The 13,776-nt window shown below is 44.5% G+C and overlaps 2 protein-coding genes across 2 annotated transcripts; both read right to left on the bottom strand.

Moving 5' to 3' along the window:
• Positions 1 to 2,538: 2,538 nt before the first annotated feature.
• Positions 2,539 to 4,707, bottom strand: PAAG_04501 (hypothetical protein; the record flags this gene model as incomplete). Its single annotated transcript, XM_015845288.1, has 2 exons — positions 2,539 to 2,706; positions 4,597 to 4,707. 2 exons carry the CDS (start codon positions 4,705 to 4,707, stop codon positions 2,539 to 2,541), a joined length of 279 nt encoding a protein of 92 aa, XP_015699514.1.
• A 5,815-nt stretch (positions 4,708 to 10,522) lies between these two features.
• Positions 10,523 to 12,772, bottom strand: PAAG_04499 (hypothetical protein; the record flags this gene model as incomplete). Its single annotated transcript, XM_002793543.1, has 1 exon — positions 10,523 to 12,772. The coding sequence occupies one exon, from the start codon at positions 12,770 to 12,772 to the stop codon at positions 10,523 to 10,525; it is 2,250 nt and encodes a 749-aa protein (XP_002793589.1).
• Positions 12,773 to 13,776: the final 1,004 nt, after the last annotated feature.

Below are 13,776 nucleotides of genomic sequence, written 5' to 3'. Positions count from 1 at the left end.
AGAAACAGGGAACTCATTTTGAATACCATGAGACATTAACTTCTCATCCTTCTCGCAATCCGCTGTGTAAGATTTCCCTTGATTCTTTAAACGAGAAGCTCAAAGAGATGATGGATACGCTCAGGTCCTTTTCCCCCCACTTTTTTTTTTTTTTTTTTTTTTTTTTCTTTGCCAGGAGTACACCTTCAGCTATTTTAAGCAATGATGTGCTACAATCGTACCGTACATACCCGCACTCAATCGGAGATAATTCAACTTGCAGATCCGATGGAGGAAACGGATCGCTCTATTCAATTGTCGCTCGGGTTTCCCTTTATTAGCCCATTGAAAGGGGAGGAAAGGCGGTGCGTCAAGAGTGCAAACCAACAGAATAGAAAGGATTCAATCCACATTTCATTCACTCTATGGAGAAAAATATATAAATTGTAACGGGCAGTTTTGTTTGATCAACCTCCCAACAACCAATAATCATCAGTGGGCTTGCCGCCCACGCAGCTTCGGCTAGGAAATGATCTGCCTCTGAAAAAGCATGCGTCGCGAGCATGCATCCGATGCCCGCGTTCTCAAGGTCTGCTGCATCTCTATCACATCACCATACAGCTTTTCGTGCCATGAGAAAATGACGTTTTCCTTATGATTCCCCGGTCGAATCAACTGTCGACAAACTCGTCAAGGGTTGATATTGCGACCTGAACGCCAGTGACTGGGTTTCCATTTACAGGAAACACTCTAGCCAGTGTTAAGGAGCTCTGAGCCCACCTCGCCTGCACGGCAATACACGGCTATGAAATCCGGAATATTGCCAGGGCAATCGATCCAAGAACAACGACAAGTATTGTCGAGATGAATTGTCATTTTATTGGTTTATTTTACCCGCCTGGGTTATGAGGAGTGATGTAGGTGGGTAGAAAGTCTTCCGATACGTTACGAATTGCAAAACAGTACGAACCCACTGAGCTGACACTACCCAACAACGAAATGCAAAATAAATCATGTCTCCGTATGGTGGAGTAAACATTGAACTCGTCCCATTGTTTCAGATTGGTCCCTTTCCTTGCACAGCTATGTATCACTTACATCTCTGATTCATATGGTGGCGGTTCGTGATCGATAATACTTGTTGCCGTGCTCATGCTTGAACTAATGAACTTTCTTCGAAACTCCAGGTCGATCATTGACGGCTATTTTTATATCAAGAAAATTTGTATTTAGTGCGGATCGCAAGTCGCACAGAACATGAACGCTGGCTGAGAAAATGTTCATCTCTTGCCCCCATTCAAGCCAACTGTCCAGCGGGTTCTTTGTGGCTGGAAAAGGTGTACACGGGTTTAGCCACAAAATAAAATCGCCATGATTTTGTCCTCTAGAACGATGGAGCTAATATGTCGTTGAAGGCTGGAAGCAAGCGATGGTATTTGAGGTCCACAAATGCTTGAGAGCGGTTTAATCCCCCCTTTATCTGTCAGTCGGTGCACCTACCATCCAAACGCCTAACTCCCTGAAAATAACTGAAAGTTAAGTCCATTTACAAAGAAGGTGTGAAATCTCGTGCAAAGATCAACCTCCAACACATATAAAGAGTAGCTAAATTTGCTGGATGTGTTGAGTCTGCCTTGTGTGGCTGTTCACACTAGTCCAACCAGCTTCAAGAGACATAGGAAACACAGAACCACAATCTCCTCTCTTCCATCGATTCCTCCCTCTGTTACTCCATACCGCGCAAGGAGAAGAAAGACGCAGTAAAATGAGAGCCTTTTCTTTTGAAACCATCCATGAAATGAAATCACTTTCTCAATGACAAAACGTGAATACAACAGAGTCACCAAACACAAACCGCCCAAAACCCAAGAGTCTCTGAACCAGGAGGTGACCGTGTGTTGCAGCCTCAACACTTCACAACTAAAATGCTCAGAATTGACAAATCAACCGGACTAGATGTGGGTATTGAAGGATCTGTCTCAACCAACCTCCCCACCAGCACTGACTTCTCATTAAACTGTAGAGTCCACATGTAGAAATGTATTCCTGATTGGACGATAACGGAGGACCCGTTGGGATCATCTGCAGGGAAGTTAGTTCCTGGTAGCAAAATTGGCGTAAAACCTTCTGGTGTTAATTGCTTGACTTGTAGACGGAGAACTATTCTTCCTTTTCAAGTACAGGACGTACGTAAATTCATGGAGCAGTTGAGTTAATAGCTGTTACTATGCAGAGGAGAGAAGTTTGTTTGCAAGGTTAGAGTTTGGGCGTAGTCCCCTTTTACCCCTTAACTTAAACCTTGTCGGCACGGAGAATACCTAGCTACCGAGGCAATTTATGTTGCAACATCGTCCCAAAGTTAGAGCATTCTTCCTTCAAGCCACGGAGATATCAGTAAAAGTCTGATCATATATTTTACGCTGCCAGGGCTCCCAGGTCTTACTTATCGCAAGCGAAACAATGCCATGTGGATGCTTTCTCGGCTGTATGCACCCTGATTATCAAGTTTGTTGATCACATCATCCCTGTCCTGGAGAAGGCATTTAACACTACTCTGGCCTAGAGCCTCTTGTTGACGTGTTTCCGCTCAAATCGACTTGCAAAAATTGATGGCAGGACACGATGGCCTTTGCTGGTATTTGCAGGTGAGTGGTCCGGTCCGGATGATGCTTGGAAACCAGAAAATAGGGAACCATGTGCTTGATCTACACTCGTCTTGTCCTTGACCTATGATCAGCCTGTGATGTCAGTATGAGAGCCATTCCGGCTCGATCTTCACAGTAAATACCACGTTCTAGCGGCTTTTGATCCTTCCAGGTAAACAAATCTCCAGAACACCTTGAGCATGTCAAGGACCTTTCATTCCGCCCCCTTCCCGTGATATCATAATGACATCTGTCACCGAATCTGGCAAAGAGCGGCAGGTTTTGACCAACTTAAAACAAACCGACACATACTTCCAGAGTGAAGCAGTACATTATTTAATAATAGTACTAGTTGAAATTGTGGTGAAACTTATTGGAACGTCACAGAAAGTTCTAGACGTAGTTTTGCCAGATGTATTTTTGCTATCTTCAATTATTTTGTGTAAATCAATATTATGGAAGCTTGGAGGAACCGTAAAATATCAATAGGACGAAAACTGTTTTGTGAGGGGCCCAGTAAATTTGAACGAAGCTAGATAACTAGCGAGGTGTGAGATAAACAGAGTTATCCATTAAAACCAAAAAAAAAAAAAGAAAAGAAAAGAAAAAAAAAAAAGAAAAAAAGAAAAAAGAAAGAAAAAGAAAAAGAAAAAGAAAGATGATGATGAAATGCAGTGCATCTCTCACAAGCAATTATTTTCTGTCACAAGCGAGCAGTTCATTTTTCCTTCCTCTACAGAACCTTGGGCCTTTCAGCCTCTTGTGAGAGTTATTATGCAGGTGACAAGTTTGGAGGGATAAAATCATCACATCTCTGATACAGGCTGCGTGCGGGGTATGTGAATGGAGGTATTTCTCCGATCACAATGACCAATCATTTATAAACAAAAAAAAAAAAAAAAAAAAAAAAAAAAAAAAAAAAACCCGAGTCTGGTCTTCCGTAGGATGCAGCATGAAGGATGTAAGATGGTGACAGCGTTAGATAATTAAGATCTGGGTTGAAAATTCGGCTGGAGTGGCAAGGCCATATTCCCACCTCCTCTGCCTTGATTTCGATGGAAAAAGGTGGTTGAGTGCACAACAATGAAACAAAATTCCGTGGAAGGATTTCGGATCCTTTTTTTTTTTTCATTTTCATAAAATACCTCTTCTAGCGGGTCATCGTACAGTACATTATAAGAATAGTAAACTTTGTTGATTATTGTCGCAAATATGATGACATGGGGGTTTGACGATTATCTCTTCGTTGCTGTCTTTCTTGCCACGGTTTGAAGCTGCCGCCCGTTCAACGCCCCTCGTATATTCCGAATGGCTGGTAAGCAATTTTGTCGTCTATGTGTACCTATTTGGGATTAGGGGCTACATAATGTGATATCCAAAAGTTGGGGGGTGAACAATTTAAACTCCAATAAATTATGTTCTGATTGGATGGACGATGGCTGCCAGCCTGCCATGGCGATCCCTGTGCCGCCATGGCCCATGGCTCATTCCACGCAGAGAAGATCATCAGCTAGCGTTGGCTCATCCAGCGATCCTCTCGTGTTTCAGGCTTTCAGCAATCGTGTTTGGACCTTGGAATCTTTGGGCTTTTTGCTTGGCACAACTTCTTGGTTCTTAGCGTCCGAAGAGATTTATTACCCTCATTTCTGAGGACCGGACCATGATATCATAGCGCGAAGTATATTATTCAGAAACAATGACGCCTCATACGCACTATTGCATATGTATCAATCAATCAGTTTCGTCAAATGAAAAAGAGCGACATGCACACCACAAAGTGCTCGGAAAGGAAAGGGCTTTAAGTGGTTCGACATTTTATTTCCTGCTGGTGTGGGCACAAGTGATGACTCTGGAGTCTTGAGGAGGAGCCTGGAGGTTGAGAAGTGTCACCCCGGTCCAAACACTAAACTGAAAAAAATGGGCCTCTGCGGCACCACTGGCACATGGGACGATCATCCCACGTGTCCTATACCAAGAAACCACCCATGGATGTCTGTCTGGGCTTTGTGCTGGTTGTAGTGTGTAAAAGGTTGCACCCGTTCGCCCGCTTGCGCACACCAGGAGCGCGGTCAGGGCGCGGCATGGTGGTCAGGACGCAGGACGCTGAATTTAAAACAAAACAAAACAAAAAAAAAAAAAAAAAAAAAAAAAAAAAAAAAATTGGACTCTCCTCGTAACTAACTGCTCCATACTGCAAGGAAGGGATGTACATTTACAGACGTAGTATATTTGTACTATCCATGGATAGTTACCTAGTTATCTAGTTATTCCGAGTGGTATGAGCAATTGCCAACGGGGTTTTGGTCTTGACCATAGCGTTTTTTTCTCTGGTCGGTTTGAAAACAATCGGGGTCCTGCAAGGAATCAGATTATTTCCCTGAAGGCTTAAACTTTCAGTTCTCTCAGGATTGCGATGGGATATTTCTTTTCTCCTTTAGAATGATTTCATACCTTAATCTTCTTGGAACCATAAGCCACTTCGCTGCTCAACTTCAACGGAAAAGGGCTCTTGGGTCATGGGAAACAAGTATCCAACCGTATTGGAATCCCTGGAAATCCACCAACCAGATTTTCTTGAATCACGGAAACTCCAAACTCCTTTTAGCTTTTGGATTGCCATCTCAACGTTTCCCGCGAAGTTCTTTTTAGCCTGATCATGCCGTCTCGGGGCTCATTATTAATGTTGTGGATATTCGGCACAATCCAGCGCTCGACTGGCACGTTCCAACGCCCAGACATATGCGAAGCACATGATAACTTTGGGATGACAGGGACGAATCCGGTGTTTCCTCGTCAGTATTAACATTCATGATGTTGGGCACGAAGTCGTATGCCACAGCAGCACCACCTCCCCGTTATCATTATTATAATCTCGATCAATGTTCGTGCCATCAGGGGCAACGTGAATCAGCTCAAATGCAGATCGTACAGATGCGTCCTTTCCTCGTTGCTGACCGCTCATGTTCTGAGCTCCGTTAATCTAGATGGTCGGCATTAGCATCGTTTGACCAGAGTCGCGCCGTTGGAGGATTGCAGATCACAATCTCCGTGAACATTATTATTTTCTTGCGAAGCTTCCCGTGTCACAACAAGAGCACGTTTTCAACTTGGCTCCCCAAAGTGTGAAACTTTAGATACCATAAACTAAACGAAGGCTGGGAGTTCTCTCCCTCCAGATGGCATTTTGAGCTGTCTCATGAACAAGCCACGGCAACACCACTTGTCACAATCGACGCCCAAATTGTTGACTCGTTATCGATGAAGACATGATTGGATCCATGGATTCACCAAAGAAGAAAGAAAAGAAAAGAAAGGAGAGGAGAGGAAAGGAAAGGAAGAGAAGGGAAGGGAAATGAAATGAAAAAAGAAAAGCAAACCCTAGCCCTCTGAGAGATTGTTTCCATTTGGCCATGAGCGGACGGCGGCAACTACTGTAAGCTTAGACGGACGAAAATGTTCCACATTATTTGTTTCTCCGCAGATGAAAAGTATCTGCAACCAACCAACTCCTATATACTTTCTTAACCGAAATTACCTGGGAGGAAGCGATTCGTCAGGACCCTCACGGCCCAACTCTCTGGTCCCCAAGCTCGTCCGTTGTCGCTGCCACTAAGCACCATGCAGGAGAATCATGAACAGCCACCTTTTTCTAATTTAGGGTCCGGGCGCTTTAGTGCCAACCTTGGACTGATTTGCCTTTCACGTGGGGAGGACTGAAGGCTGACAGTGCGGACCTAGGTTCTGAGGAGCAGCTGGTACGTTCCTGGGTACGCCCACCGCCCCATATTAAGTAGATGGATGATGGATGGGTGGAGGTCTCCAGCGGGTCCCCGGATGTCGTTTCTTTAGCAGTTTTCTTCCGGGGCATCCTTCTTCAACATCATCAGCTCCGTACGTATGCTGATTCCTCGTATCGTCCAATTTTCACAACAACCCATTGTGATTTCGGCAAAACTAAATACAATGATGGCTGGCATGTTTTCCTTCTTGCAGACTCAGACTCTAGGAGGAAGTAGTCTGTTGTTAGGTTCATTGGAATTTATTTGCTCTCCTGAGACTTTTGTTCAAATTAGAATTAAACTTAACTATTAAGAAGAGCTTCTGATGCATAATCCTTTTTAACAAAATTACCGGAGAGTTGGCACTCCGAACGACGCTTAAGGAACCACCGGGAGATGGCATCCATCCATCCACGGATCTCTGTGGAATCATGCCCTTGGTGGATCCATGGATCGATCAATGGGTCCATCCACATATTTCATGTATTGTCACATCTATCCGACTCCATATTATACACATCCAACGACATCCGTATACTCCTTTCCACTCTCAAGACGGAGACGGGGCCATCAGTTGTTGGGAGACAGCAGAGAACCCCCCCCCCCCCCCCCCCCCTCTTCTTCTTGGGTCATCATCCCCCTTGAAAGTTGGTTGGCCGTTTGCTCCAACTCAACTACAAAACTACCAGCTCACCGCTCTGGCCTCTCTTGGCCCTCGCAATACGCCATGCCGGGTCGGAGAAATCCCGAATCACTGGCAAGCTTTGGCTTGCCCAGAACTCTAAGCGAGATGCGCTAAACGGATGGACCCTGTCTCAGACTGCACCTGGTGTTATCCAATATTGCTCTAATTTAGACCCGCAGAAGAACACGAAAGTCCCCGTGAACTTTGGAAAAGAACAAGCCAGGAGGCAGTGCGATGGATGTGACCCATCAGCCTTCATGCTCTGGTCAAGAGAAAGAAACCAGATTCCCTTCTGCTAAGGGACTGGAATCGAGAGTCAACAGGGTTTGATGGGTATTGGGCTCATGTCTTATCTGGAATTGAGACTTAAAAAAGGCAGTTTCTTCTGTTACGCCAAGGGGAAGGGTTGCCATGAGATCTCTCCAGCCGGCCTCCTGTCCAGCAAGCAAGGCATCATGGGATGGGTTCGACCAAAATTGATTTTCAGGTTCTCGAAGAGATCTTTGGAAGATCTACGGCTGGAATAACGACTCTATTTACACGGTACGCCTGGTGGTGTAGCGATGATGGTCATTTTATACAGATTATATCCTGGCCTCCAAATCCCAATGACCAAAGTTTTGGCATCCTTGGAGCTGTTGGACTCTAAAAGAGCTATTGCGGTCAACCTTTGGAGATAATTTTTGCGAGAAGCAAAGGCATTTCTCAGGCCCAAACTCTTTTAGAATCTAATGTTCATTTCTGTATTGGAGAATCAGGCTAATTATCCTAGTTAGTGTCTATTCTGATGTGTGCTGTTCTGCCTAGCTAGTTTCGCTAAAAGGTATCATCGTCTGTTCAGCTACAGGGCTATTTCTGAACAGCTGCCAGGGGTGTTAGAGAGTCACCATTCCATGTCACCTTTTCTCCAAGGGACAACTACTATCTCGTGCCCAAGAATCAGGTGCCCGAAAGTGAAAAAGGTATCGGAATCTTTGGCTTTTTCCTCTACAGGACTTATCGCCCTTTCTCTGAAATGGTGAGACAGGTTTGACTGAAGAACGTTCAGATATTACTTGGCGTTGGATTGACCCCCTTTGATCTGCTGCATGGTCGAGTTTGAGAAGGGCGGTTGAGGCGCGATTCTTAACCCCTGTCCGTAGAGTAGTAGTGATCCCAGAACCCAACCGACGGAACACAGCAAGGGCTACAGACACCTTAAATCGCTTTCATACACTGCGCCTTCTGGCATTGATTACGTTTCCCGCATTCGTTGTTTCTGGAAGACTACTTTTACCAGCATTTCCCTGGACCAGGAGGTTTGCGCCGGTCCAACGGGGCCAATTTGCTTAGATTTGCAAAACACTCATGGAATGCACCGCTTGACACCCGAGCCACCTAATTTGGAGCGGAGAACTCCGGTGGTGAAATCCGAACCTGTTCCGAGGAGGGATGATAATGCTTGAACTACCACTCTGTCATTCTCCCATCAGTCAATTTTATCCACATTCATGTTTCAGTATTTTCAGCTGTTACCTTATTGGTTTGCATTCTATACAAAGCGTGCTGTTGGTTTAGCTGGCAGAATGTTAACTTAACTGGTACCTTTACCAGGTTTTCCTTTTGTGCCATTTGCCTGATTTGGTATTTGCTAATTTACCAGCATCTGTTCAGTATCAGCTTCGAAACTTCATTAATTCCAATTTTGGAGCAGTTCATCTTGTCAAGATAATGGAAAAACCATTCATTCCCCTCTGGACCCAGATCCAGTCTCGCCACTCTGTCACCACTGCAAACACTAGCAGGCTTCTACCCGCTTTTATAAAATAAATGATGGATTTACCTGCACTGCTAACCCACAGATCTTCCTTCAAATGCTAGATGATTGGCCAATCACCCTACCTCAGCTGAAGTTGCGTCTGGGATTCCCGAGTTGGCAACTTGGATGGCATGTTTAAAAGTATACATAGACAAGCTGATACGCTGTCTCTGGATGCAAAGGCTGCGTATACAAGGGTAGTTTTAGTTCCAGTTATGTCGTTGAAGTTGAGCCCTTTAACAAGATTGGCTTTTGAAAGTTCATATATTATACCTAGGTATGTATATGTATAATTGTCGATCATTGGACCCATGACATTTCTTCCTATGTCTGGTCAAATACGACATTGTCCACTGTAACATATACTCAAGAATCATCCTGTCACGCAAAAATTGGGTAGTCATACCAATACAACTTGCAGGAGAGAGGGAGGTGGGCCCATTTGGGGGATGGTATTTTTCACATCGGGATCCTATTCTGAATCAGGGGTGTCATTAAGGATGCCAAAATGCAGTTTTTTTTCCCTACCGGGTGGTAAAAGATATGACATATCCCGCAGACAGCCTGCCTCTATCTTGATATTCTTCGATTTCTGACGTTCAATTGGAAGCGTTCTAGTTCTCCGCTATATCCAACCCTAAGTTGGTTTGAAGTCTTGCATACATGTTTTCAGTATTCTCCCACTTCAAACCTGATAGAGGAAACGACCGTGGAACCCCAGGTTCTTATCCAGAGGTTGGTAGAACATTATAAAATGGTTTTTCAGTCTCAAGAACATCACATTGAGAAGAGGTATGCGCTCTTCAAAAGATCCAGTTAACTTGTACCACTTCTTGCAAATAAGTGGTGAAGTTTATACCCAAGTCCGATCGGGCTTTGTTATGCTCTCCTAAGGTTTTTGACGACCTACCGTGGTCCTGTTTCTACCCAGATGGATATTAAGTCGAGGAAAAACAAGGGAACTCCAGGGCAACCTCTAAATGGCAAAACTTCCCTCTGCCGGCTCTGTTCTTACTTCTCCTCCGAGCCCATGCTACTGAATAGTCACGAACCACCTTGAGCATAAATGGCGTTTTTGCTATACTGTTCTCTTGTATGCAATGCATCGTACATACAGAGTTGAAAAGATAATGGCCTGAAACTATCAAAGTTCGAATTACCATCACCCGCTTTCTTTAATGTTACCGTGATATATGCCATATTCTGGTTAGCATGTTTTCATAAGCTTTTTAATTTTTCAAATTGGTTTGTACTGGGAATGATATCTTTTACATATACCTACATATCCACATATGAATACCCTCACAAACCTAGGGTGATGATGGCCCTTTCCGCATGAACGTGATTTCAATTTGGCATCACTAGTGGAGAAAGGTCAAGGAGAGGATAAAGCAGTAAATAACAAAGCAGGACAGTGAACAAAAACAATGTAATAGAAAATAACAATGCTTATATTTCCATTGGACATGGAGTTTCCCCGTTCACATATTTGTACACCGAAACCAGCTTGAATATTGTCATCCCATCCGGCCTGTATCGACACCACTGTTGCTCCAACTCACCTGTTGGAATTTGTTGGGAACGAGCTAGTGAAGCAGAGTTGAAATTTTCGAACATGGCATCGGTGCTGTTCCCATTAAACAAGACCTTGGTATGCCGCTTGCCATCTCGGATCCTCTGCTAATTCTTCATGGAGTGTGCGGGACTCCGAATGGATTGTCCCTAACGGGGAGATTGGGCTTGAGGAGTGTGGTGTCAACGTATTGCACGTAAGAACTGAGCGTACACAACTGTATTGACGAGGACAAAGACATGGGTTGCTGTGGAGCGTTTTCATAGAATCGTAGCTCCTCTGATGGTGTGGAATTGTTCGAGACTCAGAATTGTATGAATATGCCATGTCAGACAGATTTGCTGAATAGCGAGTGCTTGAATTATCCGTTTCCGCGTTTTCAATCTTAGGACAACTTTGGAAAGAGCCAAAATGGAACGAAGGCCTTTTCTGAATCTCGGGCTCCTCTGAAGTTTTGGGTAGGCGAGGACGGCATAATCCACAAAGAAATCTTTCAATATAAACCAGCCGGTTCTTGCGTAGTCTAGTAAAGGTGCCGTTGTTGATTGCTTCGATGCTAGAGGGCTCTGTGTGATGACGCGTGATGGAAATGAAGCTGGAAATAATTCCAAGGAAGATGTAGATAAGTAGACATGAGGTGAGGAGTCCTTGGGTAATTATTATGGTAAACCCTATAATTGTGGTAGTACTTCGCTCCAGGTTGAAACGGGGGTCGAAAAGAGAAGATAACGCCACAGTAATCACCTTGCTGAAGCCGAGGAGGTAAACCATCAGAATATTGATGCGAGTGGTCTCAAAGGGTCTGAGCCAGCATAGGCAAACAAGAGCAATACACTCGACTGCGAGTAGGCCGAACACCTGGATCATTGCATTGCTCGAACTCACTCCGATGAAACAAGCACGTATAAATTCGTAGCCCAACCACACCGTAGAAAACCACCATGTGGATCGCCGATAACAAGCCGAAAGCCAGCCAAACTGTTGCAGAAACCTTGTATCTTCGTGAATCGGAGTCTGATGTATAAATGGAGATATTGTATCCATTTCATATACCTTCCACCAAGGAATAGACACTAAAACCTTCATAACCTCTTCGCTTTGCACCATACGACTTCGTCTCGCCAGTTGATAGCAGGGGAAGTGCCCAAAAATCTTTGTACAAACCACAAGTAACCGATTCGAATGGCACACAAATCTGCCGTTCCTTAAGCGGTACGATACAGCATAACCCATTATTGTCCACATACCAATGAATAGTAAAATAAAGCCCGTCGAGGAGAGCGCAATGACAGAAGCCGATCCACCTAAAGAAAGCTGGAATAATGCAAGAGATGTGGCCATAAAGAAAACAATAAAAAGGGCCCGCAATACGGCTGAAGCGAGGAACGCACGCCAATTCTTTCGAAAGCAAGCAAACCGTTCTTTTTTTACAGGCTTCAAATTGCAATAACCCTCAACAATGAGCCTAATGAGGATCATTACGCTTGCCACAGTAAAAACAAAAATAAGAAACCAGATAAGAACTGTCAGAAAGGCATTTGATGTCGGTATTTTCTCCTGTGCAAGCGTGCCTGCAAATCCGTGGTTATCTCCGGGTAAAGGAAGGCCAGGTTTTATAACTGTGCCAAACCACGGAGATCTCTTGGATGAACGGAGAATATCTTGTTTTAACAGCAGAGAGCCGAAATGTTTTTGTGGCATTTCCAGGTCGCTTGTAGCCGGGTGAAGTTTTCTGTTGTATATTTTGGAGATATTGAACCTGGGTCTAGAATTACTATTGGAGATTCTAGCTAACGATTCCCCCCTCTGGCGGTTGTCCCCTCTTCGGGTTCCAATAATTTCATTGATCGCATTTTGCATTTTTTCGTTGTAAATAACCCCAGAGAACCAGGCAAAGTTTGACCAGAAGGCGACCAACACGCTTGGCCAGTTAAGGGGCAGTGCGCCGCTAAGGTATATGTGGTGTAGGATCGAAAATGATACGAACACAGACGGAGAATGAGTATACTTACTCCGAATAAAAGCGACATCTGCCCCATATATCGCTAACGCGGTGGATGAAAAGATGCCGCAAAGGACTAAAACTCCCAGAATACTTGTTGCTGCAAAAGGATGCGCAAGGGTAACACCGTTGGTGACAATGGAGGAATAGCAACCCATTTCTGACTGAGAAGAATTTGCAAACAGCCGAAGAACTGCCGCTCCTCGAAATCCGGTATTTTCAGGGCGACCTCGGGTAACAAAGAGATACCAAATGTCGAAAGGGGAAGAATGCCATTTGCCTCGATTGGAATGCTCGAATTCATGGGGCATAAGCTACGCCGTTGAGATCAATTAACCACTAGTATATATCAATTTAGGGGATCCAAATGGGCAAATACCTGGGCATATTCGCGCTGCAAGGGTTAAGGATAATCTCGAACCTGCTTTTGCCATAGGCAAACAGGCTAATATACACTGGGTCTCGCATTAGATAGTGACCCTGGTAAAAAAATCATACGAGATCGCCAAAGGGCACACACTCATCAGGTTCTCATGTTCAACGGGAGTCTGTCCTTGCAAGTGAAATACCGCCGTCATATTGTCCCTGTAGAGAGCAGCGCCAAAACGAGTGATATTTATTTGAGAATTGCCCAAGCAATCACCAAAGTCTTTCGTGTATAATGAGGGTCTTCTGTTATCATCTAGGGGAGGATGCTTTTCATTTCCTTTGCTGGACGGGGCCCAGCTATATGCACTAGGCCCTGGAGTGCATCGCGCAAGCGAGAGGAGTAATGAAAGAAGGGAGAATCGCATACATACTGAGGGTAGGAAGGCCATAGTGTAAGAATCGGGAGCAGTGAGGAGAGAAGAATATAGGGAATGTCGGTGGGATTGCACCTATTGGGTTCTTGAACGAATGAAAATCCGATGTCGCATTCGGATTAAGCTGCCGGTAGAGACTGTAAAGAGAGGAGATAGGGACTCTGGGTTTAACCTCAGTGCATATCGAGCAATCTCGTAAATGAAATTATATCTCTGCGGGTGCACTCGACAAACTCGAAAGAACTTTGCAATGCCATCAATGAGCTAGAGTGCCACGGTTGGGGAATATAAGAAGCAAAAGGAATACAAGATCAAACTGACAAAGGAAGGGGAAGAAAGAAACAGATAAGAAGAACAGGAAGCAAGAAAACGCGTAAAATGTGACGTTGAAATGCGAAGCGATAAGCGGTGGTGGACATTGGGATGTAGATGTAAGTTGGGAGACGCCAAGAGACGCGATAGACGCAGCTGTTGACGAAAAAGGAAATATTGAGGCTCCGAGTTCTGCCCAA

This window comes from Paracoccidioides lutzii, assembly GCF_000150705.2.
Source record: "Paracoccidioides lutzii Pb01 unplaced genomic scaffold supercont2.11, whole genome shotgun sequence".
Lineage (NCBI taxonomy): Eukaryota > Fungi > Ascomycota > Eurotiomycetes > Onygenales > Ajellomycetaceae > Paracoccidioides > Paracoccidioides lutzii.
Note: the sequence above shows the minus strand (reverse complement) of the source record. Positions and strands in the feature narration are given on the sequence as shown.